The 25,314-nt window shown below is 40.3% G+C and overlaps 1 protein-coding gene and 1 pseudogene across 6 annotated transcripts in view; one reads left to right on the forward strand and one right to left on the reverse strand.

Moving 5' to 3' along the window:
- The first annotated feature begins 1,278 nt into the window (after window positions 1-1,278).
- SCAPER (S-phase cyclin A associated protein in the ER) overlaps window positions 1,279-25,314 on the forward strand; it is a 539,256-nt gene continuing 515,220 nt past the window's right edge. For 3 of the 6 annotated variants that reach the window (XM_073212228.1, XM_073212229.1, XM_073212230.1), the window contains exons 1-3: window positions 1,279-1,393; window positions 11,154-11,220; window positions 18,140-18,257. In XM_073212228.1, coding sequence (XP_073068329.1) covers window positions 11,215-11,220; window positions 18,140-18,257 — 124 coding nt within the window. In that variant the 5' untranslated portion in view covers window positions 1,279-1,393; window positions 11,154-11,214. Of the gene's footprint in view, window positions 1,501-11,153; window positions 11,221-18,139; window positions 18,258-25,314 lie in introns of all 6 variants that reach the window. The other 3 variants (XM_073212225.1, XM_073212227.1, XM_073212226.1) reach the window with 3 other exon arrangements.
- On the reverse strand, window positions 7,880-9,525 carry LOC108402700 (proteasome subunit alpha type-1 pseudogene; annotated as a pseudogene).

Consider the following 25,314-nt stretch of genomic DNA (forward strand, 5'->3'; position numbering starts at 1 on the left):
TGACGTGAATAGTATTTGAGCAGTTGGGGTGATCCGTGCTCACGGCCTCCTTACAATCACCTAAGTCACTATCTTAACTGTAAGGTAAAATGGGGCCGAAATAACCAGGCGAGGAGGCTACAAAGGAGCCAAAAGTTTAATAGGGCGCAATGCCAGGCAATGTTCACAGGTCTGGTTCATCACAGGCTGGAGAAGGCGCAGCCAGCAGGGCAGGCGGCGAGTTTATAGTGAAGTTAGGGGGAGGGAGGGTGTGCAGCGGCCCCAGGATTGGCTAGCCTAGGGCACCTTTTCCAGGTTGGGAGGGGGCAGCAGCTGGGGACTTTGGCACGTCATCAGGCCAGAATCTGTTGCCCTCTTTCCCTTACTAGGCCGGGGCTGGGGGCTTTGCTGCCCCCCTTTATTTGGTTAGGGCTGAGCTCGTCTGACCTGCTCACCCCTCGCTCCGGTGCCTCCAGCCTTACATGAACTATTTGTTATGTCTTCACCCGGCTCCAACAGGGCAGGAATTTTTTATCTATTTTGTTTATTTATTAACTCCACACATCTAGAAGAGCATCTGACTTACGTTGGGTGCTCAAACATTTGTTAAATAAATGAATGAAATAGCAAATTGTCTATAAAGGTAAGAGGGAGAAGGAGCCTGAACATAACCAACAACACAGTTCGTGCCTTTGCAGAGTTTTTTGTCTTAAGTGTGAGGTAGACTCTATTCCACTCCATGACTTCCTGCTTATTGTTGGTAATAAGGGAGGGGAGGGTAAAGGGTCTGAGTTTCCCAGCTCGATGAAAAGTGACAGGGAATATTCATTATTATTGGGTCGCATGCATTTTGTTCAGAAACAGACTTAAACGTCCCTATTTAATATGCATGTTTTTTTCGTCTTTTACGTAGAGAAAACATTGGTTAGGTCTTAGTACCTGGATCCTTCCAAGCGAGGCACCCAGGAGGCGCTGAACAGAGCCGTATTGTGGAGGGTATTGGGGCCCGGCGGGCGCTGCGCGCTTTTCTGGAGCGCTTGCACACGTACAGATTTTGGCGAGGCGGACTCTCAAGTCGTGAATCTGTGGGAGTAGCTGCGCTGATAAGACGAGCGGAAGGAAGAGACTGAATCCGAGAGCTGAGCCTGTGTGGCCAACGGCAGAGGAGAGAGCAGAGCCTAGGTCACCGGGCAGCTCCCAAAGAGCAGCCGCGCCCACGCAGCTGATGCCAAGCCCGGGGCTGGCCGATCGGCCCGGCCGCCCACCTGAGCGAGCTGGCTGCGCCTGCGCGCGGGCGGCTGGAGCGCGGCCGCGACTGGGAGTCACGTGGCGCGCGGGCCAGTCGCCCCGCCCCGCCCCGCCCCTTTCCCGGCGAGACTCTCGGAGCCGTCCGACCTGCGCAGGGCGGCTGAGGGTGAGTGTCCGCGAAGGGGCGCGCGTCGTGCAGCCCCGGGCCGGCCTGCGCTGGGCCGCGGGCAGGCTGAATGCGTTGCAGGACCACGGGGACAAAATGGCGGCGGGGTACGCCCTTTCACCTCGCCCCTCACCTGGGAGTTCGGGTGCAGAGGGGCAGGCTTCCCTGCTGGGGGCGGGGAGCCGCAGCGGCTCGGGAGGCCCGGGGGGCCAGGGGGCAAGGGTGGGCAAGCCCCGGGCCTGCCGTGCGGGTCGAGCTGGGGCGTGAGGGCTGCGGGCCCCGCGCATCCCGCCGCGGAGGCTTGGGCGGGGGGGGGGGGGCTGCCCCGCTTCCTCAGGCGTCGGGAACGTCCAGACTGCGAGGGGCTTTCGGAGGGGCCACCCTCCCGGCTTTCCATGTGACAGGTGACTGCCGGCCCGTGCCCCAGGGTCGGGGCTCCCCGCGCCGTCTCTGCGCGGCGACTTCGTTTTAGCTCTCCCTGGGGAGCAGGGCGGGGGCCGCCTCTCCGCCTTAAGGACGCGGAAACGAGGCCTGGGAGGATGCGGAGTCTTGACCAAGCCGCCCCCGGGGGTGGGACCCGGTGCGCTGCCGCCGCTGCAGCTCGTTCCCCGCCGGCGGCTCGCGCCTTCTCTCTCCCGTGAAGACGCGGCTGTCGGAAAGCAGGCAGAACGCTGGTCCTCGGACGGCATCTGCTGCTGCCAGGCGGCTCTTGCCGAGCTGGGGCCGTCCGCCTGCGGGTAGCCTCCTGTCGCTCGTGGACTGTATCCCTTATTTTATTTGTGCTGTTACTTCCTAGGAAAACAGCCCTTCAGTGTAGCCATCTCAGCGAATAGGTAGTACCTCCTTATATGTATCACAGTTTGTTCTTGTCTGCAGGTTGATTTTACCAATATTAACTAATTTCGTCCTCCTAAATAATCTGAGGTAGAAAGATGGAATGGGCATTACGCCCGTTTTATGACTGGGTAAACTGAGGCTCGGAGAGGTTATTACTTGCCCCAGGTCGCCGGCTGGTGAGTGAGTGATCCGGGACTAAGCGTTCAGGTCTAGGATTGGCAGTCTGGCCATGATCGCACTCCGGTTTATATGAGTGCTCTGATCCTTGTATTTTTTTCTGTTAACTGTGACTTTTCTTCAGTGTTGTGCACAGATTGTTTTTTTGTCACATACTGAGATGATCCGAATAATATCCACAAAGGGATTAATATTTTAATACATCAAAGAGTCCATTTTTAAATATGATTTGGAAAGTTGCCTTTGTGGGAGGAAGTTTGATATGATGGCTTTGAGGGCAGACTGATCTGAGTTCGAGTCCTAGCTCTGCTACAGGTCCTTTGGCAGATCATTTAATTTTTCTGAGGCTTAGTTTCCTTATCGGTGAAATAGAGATTATACTTTCCGTCTCATAAATTTGGTGATAGCAAGTAAATGAGGTGTCTGGAAAACATTTAGAACTGCTTCTGCCTCAGTAAGCCTTCGACAAACTCCTGCCCCTTTCCTTTTTCCCCACTTCTTTCAGCTGCAGTTTTTTTATTCTCTGTAGTTAACTACCTGGTGGTTTAGGTCATTCCACCTGGTGGATGATGTGTGGAAGCATAATCATTGTTACTGTACAGATGGATTAATAAATAGTTTTGGTAACTGGAAACCAAAGGATACAGTGTTTTAAACATAAACTTGAAAAATGTCCTTAGGGCTTCACAGGTACTTAAGAATCACTAAAAGTTTGATTTGATACTGACTTTATTAATACCTTCATTTAACTATTTTACAGGAATGTTTTGAAGATAAGATGAAGGGGCTTGAGATTCTGTTTTTTACCTTCATCTTCATACCTAACCACAACCCAATCTATTTTTAAAGGATCAAAAATTCTTTGGGAATCACATGTGAATATTCTTTACACTTAGTCCGTAGTGGGTATTTAGTGGGAAGTTAGACAATTCTTTCTAATGGTGCAATCTGATATCTATTGTGAAGTGGGCATTTCTGAAGTTCTGAAAGTGAAAACTGCAGCTGGCTTGTATAACAAAATTGTACAAACATTATTTCGTAGCAAATCTCAGACTTCATATTTGATTTATAAAAATTGCAGTATGTGGTAGGCCTGCTTTTACTACAGTATTGGAAAAGAGAGGTAGTTTTGGTATTTTCAAAGAGGAATGCCATTTTATGGGAGAAAATAAATGCCTCTCGGTTGATGTATATTCATGGTAGTGTGTGTAAGTGTGATCAGAATTGAAAACCTCATTAAACAGCTTGCAGTTATAAATTGTCTATTTTGCTCTTCAAAATACCTATTTTGCTGTAATACTCTTATTCTCCACTTAGCAAAGATATGAAAAATTAAGTTTTTGAGTATGCTTACAATATTAAGTACCAGACTTAGAAAGGCAAATACTAAGAATTTCTTAAATTTCAGAAAGAGCAAAAATATGAGTGATAGATTTTGGGAACATTGGAGAGGAACTGTGACTGCAAACCCCAGTATCTGTAGAGTTTTTTGGCAAACATGACAACGATTCATAAATGTACTGTCCTGGCTACTGTTTGATGGGCCTGTATATTTTACAGTAGCAGGCTTTTTTTTGGGTTGCTATAAACTTCCTGCCTTTCCAGAACCTGTGTACCCAAACTCAGGTAAGAAAAAGAGAGGCAGGCCCTTCCTGGCGCTTGGGCCAATCTTCACATTTCCATCTCTAGGACCCACAGGTGGCTCCACAGGCATTCTGGAACTGCAGGGCAGTCTAAGACAGTGAGTCTTCAGTTCATCGTAGGCATCAGCTTGTTCAGAAACCTTGGGCCCAGTAAGACCTAGTGTTTATTCTCTGTTTACTGACCTTTTTTGTGTGTGCGTGCCCCATTTTCTGCTTGACCATTCTTTTGCTTTAGGCTAGTTTCTTAAATTTCATTTACTTGAGTAACGTTGCCAATATTTTGCCATATCCATTTTTTTTATGTTAACTGACTTTTCATTTACACTAGTGTTACAAATTTTCCTTTAAAATTTAAGTAAAAATGTTATATAAACAATGTTTATATAAATGTTATATAAACTTATGGCAAATATAGTGAAAAAAACTCAATGATTGAAACTTTGGAAGTTCTGCATTAAGGATTAGCTTTTTTTTTTTTCAAACAGCTTTATCGAGGTATATTTCACATACCATAAAATTCAGCCATTGAAGTGTACACTTCAGTGGCTGTTGGTGTATTCATGGAATTGTGCAACCACAGTCAATTTTAGAATATTTTCAGAATATTTAGAATATTTACTTCATAAGCATTAGCATTCACTCCCAATTTTTGACTCTACTTCCCTCTTCTCCATCCTACTCCCTATCCCATCCCCAGGAAACCACTAGTTCTACTTTCTTTCTCCATGGATTTGCCTATTCTGGCATTTCACATCAATAAAATCATGTAGTATGTAGTCTTTTGTGTCTGAATTCTTCTTCTATATAGTGTAATGTTTTCAAGGTTCATCTATGTTGTAACATCAGCATTTCGTTCCTTTATTAAAAAATAGACTTAATTTTTTTAGAGTAGATTTAGTATTGCAGCCAAATTGATAGAAGTACAGAGACTTCCCATATGTTCTTTCTCTCAACATCTCCCACAAGGTGGTACATATGTTATAATTGCTTATAATGTTATAATTGTTACAATGTTGAAACCTGCACTGATACATCATTAGCATCCAAAGCCTGTAGTTTGCATTAGTTTTTGCTCTTGGTGTATATTTTGTGGGTTTTGACAAATGTATAAAGACATGTATCCACCATTATTGTATAATACAAAATACTTTTACTGCCCTAAAAATTCTCTGTATTCTGCCTAGTTATTCTCTCTTCTCCCCAACTCCTGGCAACTTATCTTTTTCCTGTCTCTGTAGTTTTGGTTTTTCCAGAAATTTCATTTCTTTTTATGACTGAATAATATTCTGTTATGTAGATGTACTACATTTTATTTATCCACTCATCAGTTAATGGGCATTTAGATTGTTTAACTTTTTGAATGTTAATGAATAATGCTGCTGTAAACATTTGTGTACAGGTTTTTGTGTGGACATGTTTTCATTTCTCTTGGGTATATACCTAGGAGTTGAATTGCTACATTATATGGTAATCCTTATGTTGACTTTGTGAGGAACTGCCAGACTGTTACAAAACCAGCTGCGCCATATTACATTCTCAACTAGCAGTGTGTGATGGTTCCAATTTTTACACATCCCTCTAATACCACCACTTGTTATTGTCTGTCTTTTGGATTATAGTCATCCTAGTGTGAGTATGAAGTGGTATCTCACTGTGGTTGTGATTTGTATTTCCTTAATGACTAATAATGTTCACATCTTTCCAGGTTCTTATTAGCCATTTGTATATCTTTTTTGGAGACATGAGGACATAACTTTCCAACTCGATCTTGTGGTATTTAACCTGACACGCCCTCTTGCTCTTGCTCTTGAGTGTGCTTGCCGTCTCTCTGTTGGCTTTTTATTCATATCATTATGTGGATTGCTCCCCATAAGTCCTTTGTGGTATGCCCCTCCTGACACATACATTCCTTATGTTTAGGTTAATATCTACACATTTTAGTACCTGTTTGCCCAAGTGCACTAGGAACTGTCTTGAATTTAACTTAAAAAAACTTATGCATTTTAAGTATCACTTGTTTTCAACTCAGAGGCAGAGACACTCTGTAAGGTGCCAAATTGAATAGTAATGCAGAAGACATGTAGTGATTTAAGTTGGAGAAAATCAGTATCTGGTAGATTTTAAGAGGTAGCAATTCATTCTTGAGCCTTTCTTTTATCCCTCTGGGGAGAAAAAGGCCTGATAATTAGCATTTGTGATCTCTGGTTTGAAAATTTTAGAGTCAAAGCTGAGTTTAATCTGTAATTTGGAAGTACACTTAAATTTAAAGCATTATAATCTTTTAAAGTTGTAATTGCAGTGCAATTATAGAAAATCTGGAAAATAGCAAAGAAAAAAATTACCCACAATTTGAATGGTGTACACTTACCGATTATTGAGTGCTGATTCTGTGCCGTTTGGTGCTTCAAACATAATATCTTTGATTTTGAAAATATTAAAAGCTGCAAACCTTGAGGTTTACAAATGTTACATAACTTGCCTAAAGGATGCATAGATTGTAAGCAGCAGTATCAGGATAGAAATTCAGATCTGACTTCAGGGTTTATGCTCTTACTCCATATTGCTTTGTGTGTGTTTCCGACCTGTTTTTCCAGCGCAAAAGGATCATATGGTACATAAACCTTTGTGCTTGCCTTAAAGATATTCTTGGTGTCTAGCTTACAACTGTTTTTATTGGAAGGTTTGGTTCCAGAATGATTGATTCTGGAATGGCTGAAAGAAAAACATGTAAAAACAGGTAATTCTGCTTGATCACAAGCCATCCAACTTCCTCCCCTTCAGAATCTTTGTAAGCATGATATAGAGGAAAAACCTGCCATTTCTAAGCATCTTAAGTAGCGAAAGAAAAGATTGTTTAGATATTGATCCTGTCCTTCAGGATCTTAAAGTGTAGCAGATAAGAAAACTCCCATACAAGGGAAATGGTGAAAAGAAGATAACACTTACTGAGCAGTTGCTGTGTGTTGGGTTTATACATTATTTAAAAAATTATTTGGGTGTATGTCAGATACTGTGTTAATTGGAGGGAACTCTAGTATGCTTCCATTTAACTCTGTAGATATTATTATCTTTACAAAAGAGAAAACAAGTTCTGAAGGATTTAATGACTTGTCCAAAGTTATATAACTAGTAACATACTAATTAACTAGGATTCAGTCCCACATCAGTGTGCACTTTTTACCACTGTGCCATGCTAGTTTCAGTAGATATGTGTCTCATCTAATTCTCCTAACGACCTTGTTGGCCCTGATTTTTTTCCCCTAAGCTGTGTGTCCTTTTCTTTAAATCAATTTTGAGGTATAATTAACATAAAAAAGTGCACCTACTTTATAAACAGATTGTTCAATACGTTTTGACAAATTTATAGTTGTGAACCACTACCACACAATCCAGATGTAGAACATCTCCATCTCTGCAGAAAGTTCCCTTGTACCCTTCTTAGTCCTTCCCCTACAACCAAGGCAGTCTTCTTTCAATATTTTCAATATTTCTCACCCAGGATTGGTTTTGCTTATTCTAAAACTTAATATAAATGGAATAATTTAGTGTGCATTCTTTTGTGTAGAGTTTCTTTTTCTGAGCATAATTTCTATGATGTTTATCCCTTTTGTGTCTATCAATGGTTCATTCCTTTCTGTTGCTTTCTATTCTATTATATGGACATACCACAATTTGATGATCTCTTTTCCTGCTGATGGATATTTTGGTTGTTTCCAGTTTAGAAATACTATAAATAAAGCTGCTTTGAACATTTGTATATATGTCTTTGGAAAATATGTTTTTATTTCTCTTAGGTAAATACCTCACCTTCATTTTATAGATGAGAATACTGGTACTCAGAGAGATTAAATGACTTCGCAAGGTCACATTGCCAGTGATTTGGTTGACTCCAGTGTTTCTATATTCTCTTTCCTCTCTATCATGCTTACTTTTTTAGAGGTAAAGAATATAGACAAAGTGGTCTAGGAATTCAGGTAGGATCTCTGTCAGCTGGGGATGTCAGAGTAGGCTTCACAAAGATGACTTGAGCTGGTCTTGAAGAATTGAAAGGCTTTGAATATGTAGAAGGTGAGAAAAAGGAACACAGTGAGCAGAGATTCTTTTTTTTTTTTTCCTAGCAGATGAAACAATTTTATTTCACGGTTTTCTTTAAAACCACAAGGACACTATGTTCTTCATACAAAAACATTAGAACAGATAACTGTTCTTTCTAGAAAACAATTATATAGACCCGCTGAAAGAAAAATGCACACCATTATATGGTTTCAGTGAAGTTGCTCGGAAAAAAACTCACATCTGGACTGATTCTAAAACATACCATTGCACCAATTTTCATCTTTTGGTTGAAAGTACAGATTATTATCATCAGTATGCGTCCCTGCATTCTTACATACTTGACAGTATACATACACACTGGTTTATCACTTAATGTTTCATTGCCTCATCAGCCTTTTCTGCAGGTTCATCGGCATGTTGAGCAGGCTGCGTCTTTCTCTGAGGTCTTTCTTCAAGACCTTCCAGGAATGGAGACACACCATTATCATCATAAATCGTGAACTCCAAGTCTTTGCCGACAATTCCAGTGGAAATATTCTTTGTAGTTAGGTCCTGTTCTGCAGGACGTGTCTCTCGTAAGGCATGCAAACCATGCTTAACCAGTTCATTCAAATTGCACTCCATAAACTCAGACATATGTCTTTCCAAGTAAGTACGAGCTGATTGAGAACGAGCTCCAATGGACATGGCTCTACAGTCAAAATAGTTAGCAGATGGACAGGTTTGGAAAATGTGAGGTCCCATGTTGTCATAACCAGCAATAAGCAGACCAACACCATATGGTCTCCGGCCATATCGTTGTGTTGGTATCTGGGTCTTGCTTCCAATTAGAGACACAGGACGAGACACAGGAAGAGGTCTGTCAAATACAAATCTGGAATCCAAACACTCCTGGCACATAAAATTACATAACAGTCTAGCATCAGCAGTTAAGTCCTGCAACTGAGATGCCAATATGGTTGTCAACATGGAGAATTTTTTTCTGATGAGCTGCAAGCTCTGATTGTGCTCTCTTCAGTGCAACCAACACTGCATGGGTTTTGGATTTAAGACCAACTGTGGCTGAACCTTGTTTGACAGCTTCCATTGCATATTCAATTTGATGAATTCTGTCCTGAGGGCTCCAAACAGTGACATCATTGTCATACTGGTTGAGAAACATGGTTCCAGCGCCACGGGTCTGGTAGGCGGCCTCCTGCCGAGCAGAGATTCTTTAGTATGGATTTCATTTGATGGTAAATAAGTATTAACACCTACTCAGTGTTAGGTACTATGCTGTGTTCTGAGACCAGAGCAGTAATAAAATCAGCAAACAACATGGAGCTGACATTCTTGTGGGGAGAAATGGGCAAGAATTAAGTAAATAATGTAAGGTGGTAAGTGTTCTAGAGAAGTGGGACTGGGTATGTCAGTGGTGGGAATATAAATGGGTCGCAGTCTGAAGCCCTTGAGAAGGCTTCTCTGAGAAAGTGACATGTGAGCAAAGATGAAGTAAATCTTGAGCGTTCCAGATGGGGAGTCGAACACGTGTACAGCCTGAGGCAGAAGTGTGTCCGGCATGTGGGGGAACATAGAGACCAGTGTGGAAGGGATAGAACGCACACCAGGAAGGAGAGGAGCAGGAGGTGTGGTCGGAGAGGTACGGGTATGGCGCGCCGCTGTGGGGGCTTCGGCTTTTACTCTGAGTGAGGTGGAGAGGCTGGGGGAGTTGGGAATAGAGACACTACATGGAAAACACAACAGTTTTACTGAGATATAATTCATACACTATACAATTCACCCATTTAAAAAATGGTTTTTAGTATGTTGACAGAGTTGTGCAACCATCACCATAATGAATTTTAGAGCATTTTTATTACCCCACTAAGAAACTCCATTCTCATTAGCAGTCACTTGCATTTTCCTGTAACTACCTAGCCCTAGGCAACCAATAATGATTTTCTGACTCTATACATTTGCCTGTTCTGGGCATTACATATAAATGAAATATGCAGTATGTGGTCTTCTGTGAGTAGCTTCTTTAACTTAGAATGATGTTTTCAAGGCTCATCCATGTTGTAGCATGTATAAATAAGCACTTTATTCCTTTTTATGGCTGAATAATATTCCATTGTACATACCACATTTTATTTTTCCATCAGTTGGTTAATTTGGATTGTTTCCATTTTTTGGCTGTTATGAATAATGCTACTGTGAGTACTTGTGTATAAATTTTTGTGTGCACATATGTTTTCATGCAGCAGTTTAAAAGGAGCAAAGTCACTTGACAAAGGATAAATTACCTAGGCTGTCATCCCAGAAGAAGGTTTGGTTCTGGTTGCTGCTTTCTCTTTGTGTTCATTAGCTCTTCTGCAGGGTTAGGCCATTCTTTCTAGCAATTTCCCTGTCCCTTGTGTTCTCTCTAGTTTCTCTGCTTTGGATTTCTTTGAGTAAAGGTTTGACCCCATTAAGTAGGTCTCCGGGAAGGTAGGGTCTGTTCTGTGAAGTCCCTTACATAATTAGTAATTAAGGTATTCTAATAAAAATCTCAGTTTTTGAAAGTTTCTAAGGAGTGTGTTGTGTACTAAGTTGGGATTTATTAGTGGGTCATAACTCAGTTCAGTGAAAGCAGCCTTTAAAAAATGAAATAGTGAAGGAAATATCAGAGCCCATCTCACACAGTAGGGATAAATGTTAACTTCATAAAACTTTTGTTTCAGTTAAATGTGTATGACCTGAGTTGGTATATAAAGTATGGTGTATGTGTGCATGTGTATAGATGATAGTGAACAGTTTGAAACCCCTGAGTTGGGATATTGTGGACCATTCATGTATTTAACACTTTCTTTTCCATTTAATTAAAAAGAATTTTTTTGGGGGGAGCATTGAGGTATTGTTCATCATGGAGTATTTTAAACATGCTGTATTATATTTAAACAGGCAATATAAGTAAATGATTTAATTTTTTTAATGACAAACTTGGAGCTATGAGACTTGTATCTTTTTATGAATAAATATAATTTTCTGACAATATTATGGTTAATAATATATACATTTTTTTATTGTAGGAGTCATGCATACCCCATTTATATGGTAAATAAGATTCTTGGCATAGAAGAGAATTAAAGAATGATGGTAAGTGATCAAGGTACCATAAATACTAACCTTAGTTGCTTTGGCCTTCCTCTTTCCTCCCTTTCATATATTTTTCTGTTATCTTTTTTGATGTAATAATTGTTACATACAAGATACTTTATGAAATATATTTGATGTAAAGCATAGTAATAAAGTGAACAACTGTGAATGTACTATTAAGCCTGAAAGCCCCAGACTCACTCTTAACATTTGTGGGACCTAGAGCAAGAATACAAATGGAAGCCAGCTTCTTTTATGCCTTAATCTTAAAAAGTGATAAATTAATCCATGCCAGCCAGCCTGACCTGCTTTCGTACCTGGGGCCCAGTCAGCTCTTACAGGAAGTGATTAGGGTGGAAGCGGGGCCCAGACAGTCTCTGAATCTGGGGACTGATATGGTGAAACTCCCCCAGAGAGCCTGGGTAGACAGTTTCCCTTCCCATATACCTTACTTTTCTAACTCAAGATTTTCAGGTAGTTCTAAGTATCTTCTTAAACTATCCCACTCAAACCCAGGAGGATGAGATACAGCAGTTTATGGGGGAACCCAGCCTGCTCACACACCTCCTTTAGAATATTTGGGGTAGCCATTCTTAAACAAAGTTAGATGCTTTTATTCTGGTTTCCAGCACAGAGGCTGTCATTTGTCTCCTCCCTTCATTGTTTGATCTTGGGGGTCATAGATCAGTTTGTGAATACCTCTTTCTTAATTCCTGTTTGTTCAGTTAGTTACTGATTATTTTTAGGTTTTGATATTTTTGATATTTTATTATTTTGGTATTTGATAGAATCTTTGAAAGTGTACGGCCCAGGATAGGAGCCAGTCCCATTTTCTGGGTGTAAGGAGTATATCTACACATGTTCTCTTTTCCTATCTCATCCCTACCCGCTCCACACTTGCCAGACTCATTTCTTTTACATCTTAAAGACTGCAACCGTCTGTATACCAAACATCTTCAGGAATAGGGGCTTTTCCCTCTTGATAAGGACTCTCGCCTATGAATGGCTCAAAAGCAAGTTCTTCCTGCTTTCCACTGGTATAGGTCACTGGCTGCAATACGTGTTGGAGTTCTCCACTTAAGGGCCTAGTAGAGAGGGTGCTGTGCTGCTGTAAGTATGTGCCCCATTTGGACAGTGTAGGTGTCTGTGCCATACCACTCTGTGGCCTTTGGGTCCAGTCTTGCACCTACTCCATGATGGGAGAGGTGGTTATTACCTTGGTCAGAGCTGTTCTGGTGATGGGCTCCATAGCCAGGAAGGTGTGGTACACAGCAGCCAGTTGCTTCTCTGTCAAGGTGTAACAGACCTCTGCTCCTGTCCATAGTTGTGACCAGAACCCAGCAGGTTAGTATGTCTGTTGAAGCCGCTGCCAAAGACTCCATCCATAACCATCTTTGGTTACATGAGCATCTAGCTCACAGGGTCTTGATGAGTCCATTTCATTCAATGCCTGTATGGCCTATACTGCCTGCTTGGCAGCACTAAAAGCAGCTGCACATGTCTCATTCCAGTCCTACCTGATGCCCCGTCGTATCAACCATATAAGGGCTTCAGAATTTGTGCCAAGTGCAGGATAAACACTCCCCAGTAGCCCAAAAGACCTAAAAACTCTTGTAATACTGCCATAGTGGTAGGGGTGGGGAAAGCCTGGACCTTGTGTATGACTGCTTCAGGAACAGCTTTAGTTTTATCTGACCAGACAACCCTCAAGAATTTCACAGACAAACCAGGTACCTGAAAGTTGGTGCTGTTCACAGCCCATCCTTTTTCCTGTAGATGTTGCAACAGTCTAGGAACTGCCCCTTCTAAATCTGAAGGAGAATCAGATGTGAGCATGATATCGTCAATGTAGTGATAAAAGCACACCATTTGCGGTTTCTTCCATGTGGCCTTATACTGGGCTACAAGTCTGTGACAGATGGTGGGGCTGTGGAGACATCCCTGTGGAAGGACAGTGAATGTCCACTGCCGGCCTTCCCACGTGAAGGCAAACTGTTCTTGGCTTTCCTGTGCTATGTCAGTAGAGAAGAAAGCAATAGCAAGGTCTACTACATAATGATACGTTCCCAGTTCATGGCTGAGGGTGTCCAGAATGTCTGCTACAGAGCGGACAACAGCATGCAAAGGGGGTGTGACTTTATTCAGTTCCCTATAGTCCACGGTCATATGCCAGGAGCCGTCTGGCTTTCTCACTGGCCACACTGGGGAATTAAAAGGACTCTGAGTGGGCTTTATGATGCTCACCCTCTCCAGCTCTTGCAGAGTTTTTCCAATTTCCTTGTGCCCCGCAGGTAATTTATTCTGCTTAGTATTTGTCACCTGCTACAGGTGGGTGCTTAGCATGCCTCCTTAGAACTGCCTTTGCCACATGTAACCTCAGAACTGCCAGGTCCTGCAGGATATCTACCCCCAGAATACATTGAGGGATGGGAGAAATGTACATGGTATACTTCTTTGGGGGTAAACTACCTATCTCAGTGAGATTTGGGCATTATTCCCTCTAACTGCCTTACCCCCGTAGCCATCTATCACTGCTGGGTTCCGGGAAAACACTCAGGTCTGCCATGAATCAGAGAACACTCAGCGTTTGTGTCCACCCATGCCAGGACACGTTGTACATTCACAGCAGACCAATGAATTGCTCATTCTACATGTAGCCTCTGGTCCCCACCATGTCCCCCAGCTTGGGGACCTTGACTGCCCCCTCCAGTCCAACCATGATGTCCCATTATCCTCTTCTGGGAGTGAGGACTCAGGCATATCCTGAGTACTGTCTCCCAGGAAGTTTTGTAGGGACACAGGCCAGGCATGAGGCCTTGACTCTGGTTTCTGTGTCCTGGACCTCAGCGGCTGGAACTTCTGCTCTGGATTTAATTGGTGCCACAGTTCTAACAAGATTCTATTGGGCTGCCTATCTAGTCTTTCTTTCACTATCCCGGCCTTTATCAGATCAACCCACATCTGGGTCCTCGAGACCTTCACGGGGCCTTTTGCACCTCTCCTTTCAGTCGTAGCCTGTACTTCCTTCCATCTCCTATTGTTTCAACCTCCCCCAGGTCTCCTAAAGTATGAGCAGCCTCACTTATGGGTTGCCCTAGGTGGGGGCCAAGTGTAGTCACTAGGGACCAAAAGAGAGATGTTAGAGCTGTATGCAGCACCAGATTTCTCATTCCTACAGTGAACACATCTTCACTGGGGCTCGGGGGGTCCATATTATAGATGATATTTTTTATACCCAAATTCTTCAGTACCTGTTGGAGCTCTACATACATTTTCTAACTACTGGGTAAATAGGGTAAATCACCCTGATGAGGCCAAAGTATCCTGATGGCAGCCGCCAGCCATTCCAGGAGTGTATGATTCCCTCAGGCATGATGGGCATTTTGCAACCATTGCCAGAGGGAAGGGTGAGTTGTCAGGAAAGCCATTCTGCTCATCTCAGTACCCGACGTAACAGTGTTTTCCACCCCCATATCCCAGAGATGTAAAAGCCATGTAGGCAGAGATTCCGATGGCTTCTGCCTATACCGGACACTCATGTCCACCAGCTCATCCTGGGTATAGGGGCGGAGCATGGACATGTGGACATGCCCACAACCTGGGGAGGGCTGGCTCCTTCCCCTGCGTAGCCCCTGGTTGTTTCATTTTTATTTTCTTAATTACAGCCTGGCTGGTCTTTAAAATAGGAGAGGATGGTACCTCTGGCAGTTGCCCTGATAGCAGATCTGCCCATGGCTCCGCCTCCTCCTCTATTCCCCCAGGCTCCTCCTCCATCACTGGGGCTGAAAGCACCACTCTTTCCTCCCCCTCTGCCATGGCCTCCTGCAACGTGGCTTTTCCTGCCGCCTCCCGCCTTGATGGTGCTAAGGAGTCTTCTAGGAGCATGACCTGCCTTTTCAGTAACTGTCTCTCTTCTTTAACAGCATCCCATAGGTTATTGCCCAGCTCCTCCAAGTGATGCTGAAGTGTCTCTCTCCTGCCTAAGTCCCTCCCTTTCCTCGATAATCCTCTCTTTTTCCTGTATAACATTTTCCACTGTCTCAATGAAAAGAGACCCTGCAGTACTAGCTGCTACACCCATGCTAGGGTCTCCAAGCTGTCTTCCAACTAATGGAGGATAAATTTGGCAGCTTCTGGTGTTTCCACCCTTCCCCCAAACTGGAGGTACTTTACCCTAGACCAGTTCCTCATTAGGAGCTCCCAAATTGGCAGCCCCACAGCTGGGGGCATAATAACAAGTGAAGCTGCACCCTCTGCTCCTTCATCCACTGGGTCCTCCTCACCATCCACAGGGGGGTTCCAGGCATCTCCCCACCATCTCTGGGGACAGCCCTCCCATAGGTCACACCCATTTTGACAGATTATGGGTTCAGAAGTCCTGTCAACCACCACCAGATATAAGTCCAGGGAGGGGAAATCCCAGGGCAAAATATCTCTAAACTGAAATCAGTCAAAGGGAGAAATAATGTTTAAAGCCCGTTTATTCCATACAAACTGCAGTCCAGGGACATCTCTCTCCTACTCTGGCAGAAGCATGTAAGGGCCTCTCCTTAACCTCTCAGGTTCAGATAAGCTCTTGGTTGCCCAAGTAATTAGCCACTGATATGGGGATGAAATATCTCCATCCCTGAGTAACGCCTGTTGATATGTGTATACACTAAAGCCAGGTGAGATATTCTGGAAATATTACAGTTTTACCCACAGCAATAAAAGCTTTCTCCCCATCTAGTTTTCCCTCTACTGATTTTGGTTTCATAGGTTTATTTGCCCTGTACTGGGAACATGCTTTCCCCCTGGAGTTACACTACTCATTCAGTTCTTTTATTTAGGATTAATGTGTTGCTTTTTTTTTTTCACATACTCCCCAAATAAGTAATTAAAAGCTACCAGTAGTGAGGGTAACCCAAAATGGGTTGGAAATGGAATGGAAAGAGTAACATACTGCAAATCAATAATGTAACCAAGCTGAAGGGGGCCAGGATGAGAAGAACTAATTGTAACAATTTTGGAAAACAAAATCCAGTACTTTAACTGGATATTGTAAAGCTAATGATTGGACCTGCATAGAAATGTTATTTCTTGTTAATGTGTTTCGTACAGAGACAGGGGTTAGCAATTCTGCAACTATGTATATATTAGAATTGAACAATAAGTAAATATATTTTACATAACCAGAGCTTGGCTTCTTAGGTAGAGAAAGAAATTTACAAATACAGAAAGGGTAAACTTACAATGAACCTTGTGGTGTAGGGTTTAAATTGCAGGCATCTTTATAAATTCATGGTTTTTACTATCTCTTTTAAGACAGATGGAAATATGGATGTCTGTATTATGGCTTGGTGTGCATACATACATAGCTCCTGTTATCTCCCATGATTCTGTGGGTTTACTGGTTGTTCTCTGGCTGTGCCTGGGGTGCTGGGATTGCAGCAGTGACATGGAGGCTTAACTGGTCTGGAGCATCCAAGATGGCTAAGTGGGGCTTGTCTGTCAGATGCTCAGCTGGGCCTGTCAACCAGAACGTGCTGCCTCGGGCTTCTCCTGGCATGGCAAGTGGGTTTCAAGAGTGAGTATCCCAAGAGAGAGCATTTTCAGGAAACCCAGTAGTGTCTGCAAAGCTTCTTATGACGGAGTTTCAGAAGTTAATGCCGTGTCATTTCCTCCTCATTTTATTCAAGGGGAGGAGATTACACAAGGGCATGAACTCTAGCAGGTATGGTTTATTGAGGGAAAGGGGGGCAAATTGTAGATGAGCTATCATATTGATTAATTCACATACTGTTTTTTGCTCTTACATGTTTAGTTCATTTACTTGTATTATTAACTGTTTGGGAACAAGTATAATGCCTTAGATTTCTTTGTATTTTCCTCAGTGTCTTTTACAGTGCTTCACATATAGTAATTGCTCAGTAAATACATTGTTGCCTAAGGATTCCAAGAATGCTAAAAGCCCAGGCTGGCAATGACTAGAGGAGAGGATGAAGGCACCCATTAATTGGCCTGGGATTTTGAACTGAGCATAGTAGTGATCTTTCTTCATTAAGAGGTAGATTTCTCACACAGAGTTCAGGGTTAGGCAGAGAGGCTGCATCCTTGTGCTCTTAGGGATGCTTTTGAGCCCCTTTCCTTTCACAGCTACTTGGTTTATAAAAACAGGCTATTTTCATATAGTCATCATCAGTTGGGAGGTCATTTCTTTTATGTTACTGGACCTGGCTCCCTCTGGCCCAGGGTCTTGGTGGGGTTGAACCTGTAGGGGAGAGCTGATTTCAGTTGGATGGGACTAGAGCAAGCAAGAAATTTTATTTATATACATGCACATACACATGCATATATATATATATATATATATATAAATATACACACATTGTGTGTAGTAGTTTGAGTTTTAAAAAATGCAATTTAAATATGTCAGTTACAGGAATTATTTAGATTCCAATAATATGGAAATAAAATTATACAGTAGAAATTTGCAACTGAGTAGAAATTTACTTTCGTATTATCTCTAGGGAGAAAAATAGGGTTCACTAAAACATTTTAAGTGACAGCTTTCAAGTGGGATTATGTACACATGTTTGTAAAAACTGCTCTTTTCCACACGGCGATCTTGATATGTAAAAGGCAATACTGAAGTGGGCGTACAGTGGTGTTTGTGCTCTTTAGGGAAGCTACTTCAAACCTTCGGTTGTATTTATTCTTGAAATAACTTATTTTTACAGTTGTTAAATTCAGTCTTAGAAGTAAAAAAGGTCTGTAATTTACTTTCTTTTCTGTTTAATCGTCTTTCCAATCTCAAGTTGGTTTTAAATGTTTCCTTTTTGAGAAAAATGTAAGAAATAATGAATTTGCTGCCAAATATGTTTTATATGTTGCCTAATGTAGTAGTATCGCAGACATTCTCTTTTCCTTATATACATAGGCTTCATCCCAGCGCTCCAGCAGTCATGACAAAGTAAGGAGAATAGTTGCAGAAGAGGGTCGCACAGCAAGGAACCTGATAGCGTGGAGTGTTCCACTGGAAAGCAGAGATGAAGATGGTGTGTATTAAAAAAATTCATTTTTGTTGTAAATTAGGTTATATTCAATCCTAAACAGTAGAAAGACTGAAAACTCAGAATTCTTTGGCAAATTTATATATGTAAAATAAGTAATTTTTAATTGCTTTTTAAATCTTATCTAATATACCTGTGGTCTCATAAGAGGTGTTTTACTTTTTTATATAAGAATGAAATTGGGTTTGTTATATTAGTATGACTGGCAGATTAATTTTTTTTCAAGTTAGAGGAGATTTATTTTTTCAAATTAAATTTTTGTAAAAATAAAACTAGGTTTTTAAAAAAATTGACTATTTACCGTGATTAGGTATAATTGAATGTAATGATTTAGAGATTAAAAGATAGTATATTTCTTTAGTTCTCATATTATTATTTGAACTAGAAAAAATATCTTTTCTCTTTGGTCCCTTCACTTCAATGGCCAGGAGCGGTGTGAACACTGCCTGGATTCTGGGATCTAGAAGATTGGATAGGGGTACAGAAAACAGGATGTTGGAGTGTGCCCAGGGAGACCTCACTTTAGAAATTTTCTGAGAACTTGTAGAGTAGTCCTCACATTTGGTTTGAATGGTGTCTTATGCTTAGATTCAGTTACATTTTTTTGGAGGGGTTCTGTAGAAATTAATGTTGTGTCCTTTTCAGTGCATCATAAGAGGCAAGTGATGCTGGTTCATCTTATTGTTAGAGACGTCAGCTTTTATCATGTGGTTACAGTGGTATCTCCAGAGTTTCTCTACTGTAATTTTTTCCTTTGTAATTAGTAAGTAATTTGTGGTGTGATAGTTTGAGACTATGTAAATACCTCTTTCTCTAGAAACAGGCAACCCACTATTTCAGCTTCCATTGATAATTGTTAGCTGACTAAATTATTTTTCAGGTAGTTTCAAATGGTGATTTGTTAATAACTGAATTTTCCTTTTACATTTATTAGTTGACATTGTAATGTAAGAAACACCTTTCCCTTTCTTTTTTGTATATGTTCATATGTATTTTTTAAAATTTGCACGGACTCATCATTTCTTTTTTTTCTTTTTTCTTTTTTCTTTTGTTATCATTGATCTACAATTACATGAAGAACATTATGTTTACTAGGCTCTCCCCTACCCCAAGTCCCCCCACAAACCCCATTACAGTCACTGTCCATCAGCGTAGTAAGATGTTGTGGAATCACTACTCGTCTTCTCTGTGTTGCACAGCCCTCCCCTTTCCCCCACACCCCACATTATACATGCTAATCATAATACCCTCTTTCTTTTCCCCGCCCTTATCCCTCCCTTCCCACCCATCCTCCCCAGTCCCTTTCCCTTTGGTAACTGTTCGTCCATTCTTGGGTTCAGTGATTCTGCTGCTGTTTTGTTCCTTCAGTTTTTCCTTTGTTCTTATACTCCACTCATCATTTCTTATTTAATGAGTGATAGTCACTCTATTTTGATGCCTAAATTGTTATAGATTTGTCTAGGGAGACCTATTTAGCTGGCTCCTGTTTCCCTTTTTTTTTTAGTTGAAGTATATCTGATAAACAACCTTACATTGGTTTCAAGTATATAACACAGTGTTTCAACAGTTACACACATTATTAAATCCTTACCCCAGCTACTGCAGTTACTATCTGTCAACATAGAAAAATGTTACAGAATCATTGGCTATATTATCCATGCTGTATTACCATTCCTGTGACCAACTTACATTATGACTGAGAATTTTTGTGCCCTTTTATCTCCCAGTCTAATCCCTTACCCACGGTAACCACCAGTCACTTCTCAGTGTCTGAGTCTACTGCTTATTTTGTTCATTTTGTTTTATTTTTTACATTCCATAAATACTTGAAATCCCATGGTATTTGTCTTTCTCTGCCTGGCTTATTTCACTTTGCATAATACCCTCTAGGTTTATGTTGTAAATGTCAGAGTTTCTTTCTTTTTTAGGGTGTAATAATATTCCTTTGTGTTTATGTACCACATTTTCTTTCTCATTCATCTATTGATGGACATTTTGGCTGCTTCCATATCTTGGCTGTTGTAAATAATATGGCAGTATACATAGGGTACATATATCCTTTCCAGTCATGTATGCTGTTTTCTTCGGGTAAATTCCTAAAAGTGGAATACTGGGCCTCCTGTTTCCTTTTGACATATTTTTATTCTCTGGGAGTATACCTACACAGTAAGATGTTTCAAGCTATAAAAGAGTTCACCCAAGTTTTATTATTTCTTATTTATGTTTACATTTTACTTTTTTACATTTCATTATATTTTTATATACAATTTTACTTTTAGTCTTTTTACATTTATATCTGTGACTTGTTTGTACTTTATTCTTATGTATTGTGTGAGATACGGGTCAAATTTTCTTTTTTCCATATGGGTAACAAGTTGCCCCAGATCTCTTACTATAAAGTCTGTCTGCTTCAGTGATTTGAATTTTCATATGTAGTTATATTATATTCCACTAGTCTGTTTATCTAATTTGTGTGTGCATGCCACATTGTTTTGATTACAGAAACCCTATAGTATATAAAAATACTGGCTTGGACCAGTCCTCCCTCAGTAGCTTTTCCTTGTCAGTCTTCCTAGATATTTTTAGAAAGCAGTTATATTGAATCACAAAAACTATCAAGTAGAGGGGGGAAATTAAATTTATCTTTTTAAATTTAGCTTCTTCCTAGCTACAGTTTTCATAACGATCTTTCTATTCATTTCTTTGATAGAAAATATATACTGGCATTATTTACTATAAAAGTAACATAAAACCTAAAAATGTGGAAAGCAGTATGGCGGTTTCTCAAAAAAACTGAAAGTAGAAATACCGTATGACCCAGTAATTACACTTCCGGGAATTTACTCAAAGAAAACAAAATTATTAATATGAAAAGATATATGCATGCCTATGTTTATCACAGTATGGAACCACCTAAGTGTCCATCAGTAGTAGATGAATGGATAAAGATGTGGTACATATACAAAATGGAATATTAGTCATAAAAAAATGAAATCTTGCCTTTGCAACAATGTAGATGAACTTAGAGGGTGTTAGGCGAAGTGAAATAATTCAGAGAAAGACACATACCCTATTAAAAGAAAGACAAATATCCACTAATTTGTGGAATCTAAAAAGCAAATGAACATATAAGCGAAATGAAAACAGACTCATAAACACAGAGGTAGGGGTGGGTGAAATAGGTGAAGGGGATAAAGAAGTGCAAACATCCAATTACAAAATAAATTAGTCATACAGATGAAAGTACAGCATAGGAAATATAGTCAATAAAATGTAAAACTTTATGTTAACAGATGTCAACTACACTTATCAAGGTGTACATTTAGTAATGTATATGATTGTTGAATTACTATCTTGTGCATCTGAAAACAATATAATGTAAAAAAAGTTACCACCTTGTCTTACATTATATGCTAAAAGAAAACACCAAAAAATGTCTTATTGTTGCTTTGTAGTATAAAAATTATTATTATTGTTTATTTTGGTATCATTAATATACAATTACATGAGCAGCATTGTGGTTTCTAGATTCCCCCATTATCAAGTCCCCACCACATACACCATTACAGTCACTTCCATCAGCATAGTAAGATGCTATAGAATCACTACTTGTCTTCTTGTGCTATACTGCCTTCCCGGTGCTGCCCCTCTACATGATGTATGCTTATTGTAATGCCCCTATTCCACTTCTCCCTCCCTTCTCCCCACCCCCTAGTTCCTTTCCCTTTGGTAACTGTTAGTCCATTCTTGGGTTCTCTGACTCTGCTACTGTTTTGTTCCTTCAGTTTGTGCTTTGTTCTTACACTTCACAGATGAGTGACATCATTTGGTACTTGTCTTTCTCCACCTGGCTTATTTCACTGAGCATAATATCCTCTAGTTCATCCATGTTGTTGCAGATGGTAGGATTTGTTTTCTTCTTATGGCTGAGTAGTATTCCATTGTGTATATGTACCACCTCTTCTTTATCCATTCATCTACTGATGGACACTTAGGTTGCTTCCATGTCCTAGCTATTGTAAATAGTGCTGCGATAAACATAGGGGTGCATCTGTCTTTTTGAGACTGGGAAACTGCATTGTTAGGGTAAATTCCTAGGAATTGAATTCCTGGGTCAAATGGTATTTCTATTTCTAGTTTTTTAAGGAACCTCCATACTGCTTCCCACAATGGTTGAACTAGCTTACATTCCCACCAGCAGTGTAGGAGGATTCCCCTTTCTCTGCATCCTCACCAGCATTTGTTGTTGCTTATCTTTTGGATGTTGGCTATCCCAGCTGGTGTGAGGTGATATCTCATTGTGGTTTTAATTTGCATTTCCCTGATAATTAGTGATGTGGAACATCTTTTCATGTGCCTGTTGGCCATCTGAATTTCTTCTTTGGAGAATTGTTCATGTCCTCTGCCCATTTTTTAATCAGGTTATTTGCTTTTTGGGTGTTAAGGTGTGTGAGTTCTTTGGATGTTAACCCCTGGTCAGATATATCATTTAGAAATATATTCTCCCATACTGTAGGATGCCTTGTTGTTCTGCTGGTGGTGTCCTTTGCTGTACAGAAGCTTTTAGCATGATGTAGTCCCATGTGTTCATTTTTGCTTTTGTTTCCCTTGCCCGAGGAGATGTGTTCAGGAAAAACTTGCTCATGTTTATTTTTAAGAGATTTTTGCCTGTTTTCTTCTAAGAGTTTTATGGTTTCATGACTTACATTCAGGTCTTTGATCCATTTTGAATTTACTTTGTGTATGGTGTTAGACAACAATCCAGTTTCATTCTCTTGAATGTAGCTGTCCAGTTTTGCCAATACCAGCTGTTGAAGAGGCTGTCATTTTGCCATTGTATATCCACAACTCCTTTATTGTATATTAATTTACCATATTTGCTTAGGTTTATATCTGGGCTCTCTAGTCTGTTCCGCTGGTCTATGGGTCTGTTCTTGTGCCAGTACTGTGGCTTTGTAGTAGGGCTTGAAGTCAGGGAGCATGATTCCCCCTGATTTATTCTTCCTTCTCAGGATTGCTTTGGCTATTCAGGGTCTTTTGTGGTTCCCTCTGAATTTTAGAATGATTTGTTCCATTTTTTTGAAGAATGCTGTTGGTATTTTGATAGGAATTGCATTGAATCTGTGGATTGCTTTAGACAGGATGGCCATTTTGACAATATTAATTCTTCCTATCCATGAGGATGGGATGTGTTTCCGTTTATTGGTATCATCTTTAATTTCTCTCATGAGTGTTGTTTTCAGAGTATAGGTCTTTCACTTCCTTGGTTAGTTTATTCCTAGGTATTTATTCTTTTTGATGCAATTGTGAATGGAAATGTTTTCCTGATTTCTCTTTCTGCTAGTTCATTGTTAGTGTATAGGAATGCAACAGATGTTTGTGTATTAATTTTGTATCCTGCAACTTTGCTGAATTCAGATATTAGATCTAGTAGTTTTGGAGTGGGTTCTCTCGGGTTTTTTATGTACAATGTCATGTCATCTGCAAACAGTGACAGTTTAACTTCTTCCTTGCCAATCTGGATGCCTTTTATTTCTTTGTATTGTCTGATTGCTGTGGCTAGGACCTCCAGAACTATGTTGAATTAAAGTGGGGAGAGTGGGCATCCTTGTCTTGTTCCCGATCTTAGAGGAAAAGCTTTCAGCTTCTTGTTGTTAAATATAATGTTGGCTGTGGGTTTATCATATATGGCCTTTATTATGTTGAGGTACTTGCCCTCTATGCCCATTTTGTCGAGAGTTTTTATCATGAATGTATGTTGAATTTTCTCGAATGCTTTTTCAGCATCTATGGAGATGATCATGTGGTTTTTGTCCTTTTTGTTGATGTGGTGGATGATGTTGATGGATTTTTGAATGTTGTACCATCCTTGCATCCCTGGGAGGAATCCCACTTGGTCATGATGGATGATCTTTTTGATGTATTTTTGTATTTGGCTTGCTAATATTTTGTTGAGTATTTTTGCATCTATGTTCATCAGGGATATTGGTCTGTGATGTCTTTTCTGGTTTTGGTATTAGAGTGATGTTGGCCTCATAGAATGTGTTTGGGAGTGTTCTCTTCACTTCTACTTTTTGGAAAACTTTCAGGAGAATGGGTATTAGGTCTTCACTAAATGTTTGTTAAAATTCATCAGTGAAACCTTCAGGTCCAGGGGTTTTGTTCTTAGGTAGTTTTTTGATTACCAATTCAATTTTGTTGCTGGTAATTGGTCTGTTCAGATTTTATGTTTCTTCCTGGGTCTGGCTTGGTATAAAAATTATTTTATGAAATTTTATTTTGCCATTTTCCACAGGTTGTTCAGAACATAAATTAATCTGATGGTGTTTTTATTAAAGTTGCTTCTATTCAAAAATCATGAAAGAAAATACAGTAATGAATCACATATCTGTGTGTAATCTGATATTGTATTTAATTACACAGAAAATTGGCCAGTACAATTTAAAGCCTCACATATGCTCATTCCAAAATAATAGAACTGTGAGCCTGGAGAATGAAAACTTTCTGTATGTTTATGATAGTGATGACAAAAGAATGTTAACTACATACTTTTTCATAAGGATTGTTTTATGTTAAAACCTAGCAACTTACAGGAAAATCTTTCTTTAAAAAAAGTAGCAACTTGTTTTATGGCTATAATATATACTCACATTTTTCTGTGGATAATGATTCAATTTTAAGAAGTTTTATTTGTTTTATTTTTTTCCTCTGGTACTTGTTCTAAGCTGGTTATTCTACTGGATGTTCTAAAAAGCCTGCTGATACATTGTTCTCTATAATGAATGGATGAATAAAGGGCTGTGTAGGTAGGTGAGTGTAGAGTTCTCTGCCTCATCCCTTTTAGAACAGTGAGGGAGCCCATTTATGTACAAATAAATTGTTAGTAAGTGTTATAGCTCACTTCATTTGTACTGCTTTGGGTTCCTGGCCCCAAATTTTTTTGCAGAGAGGAAAATTATTCCGTTGTACATTATGGAATTTTGCTCCAGTTTTGAATTACTCTCAAGAATAGAGTGATTATAAAACAATAGTTAGTGTCTTT

The sequence above is a fragment of the Manis javanica genome, chromosome 8, assembly GCF_040802235.1.
Source record: "Manis javanica isolate MJ-LG chromosome 8, MJ_LKY, whole genome shotgun sequence".
Taxonomy (NCBI): domain Eukaryota; kingdom Metazoa; phylum Chordata; class Mammalia; order Pholidota; family Manidae; genus Manis; species Manis javanica.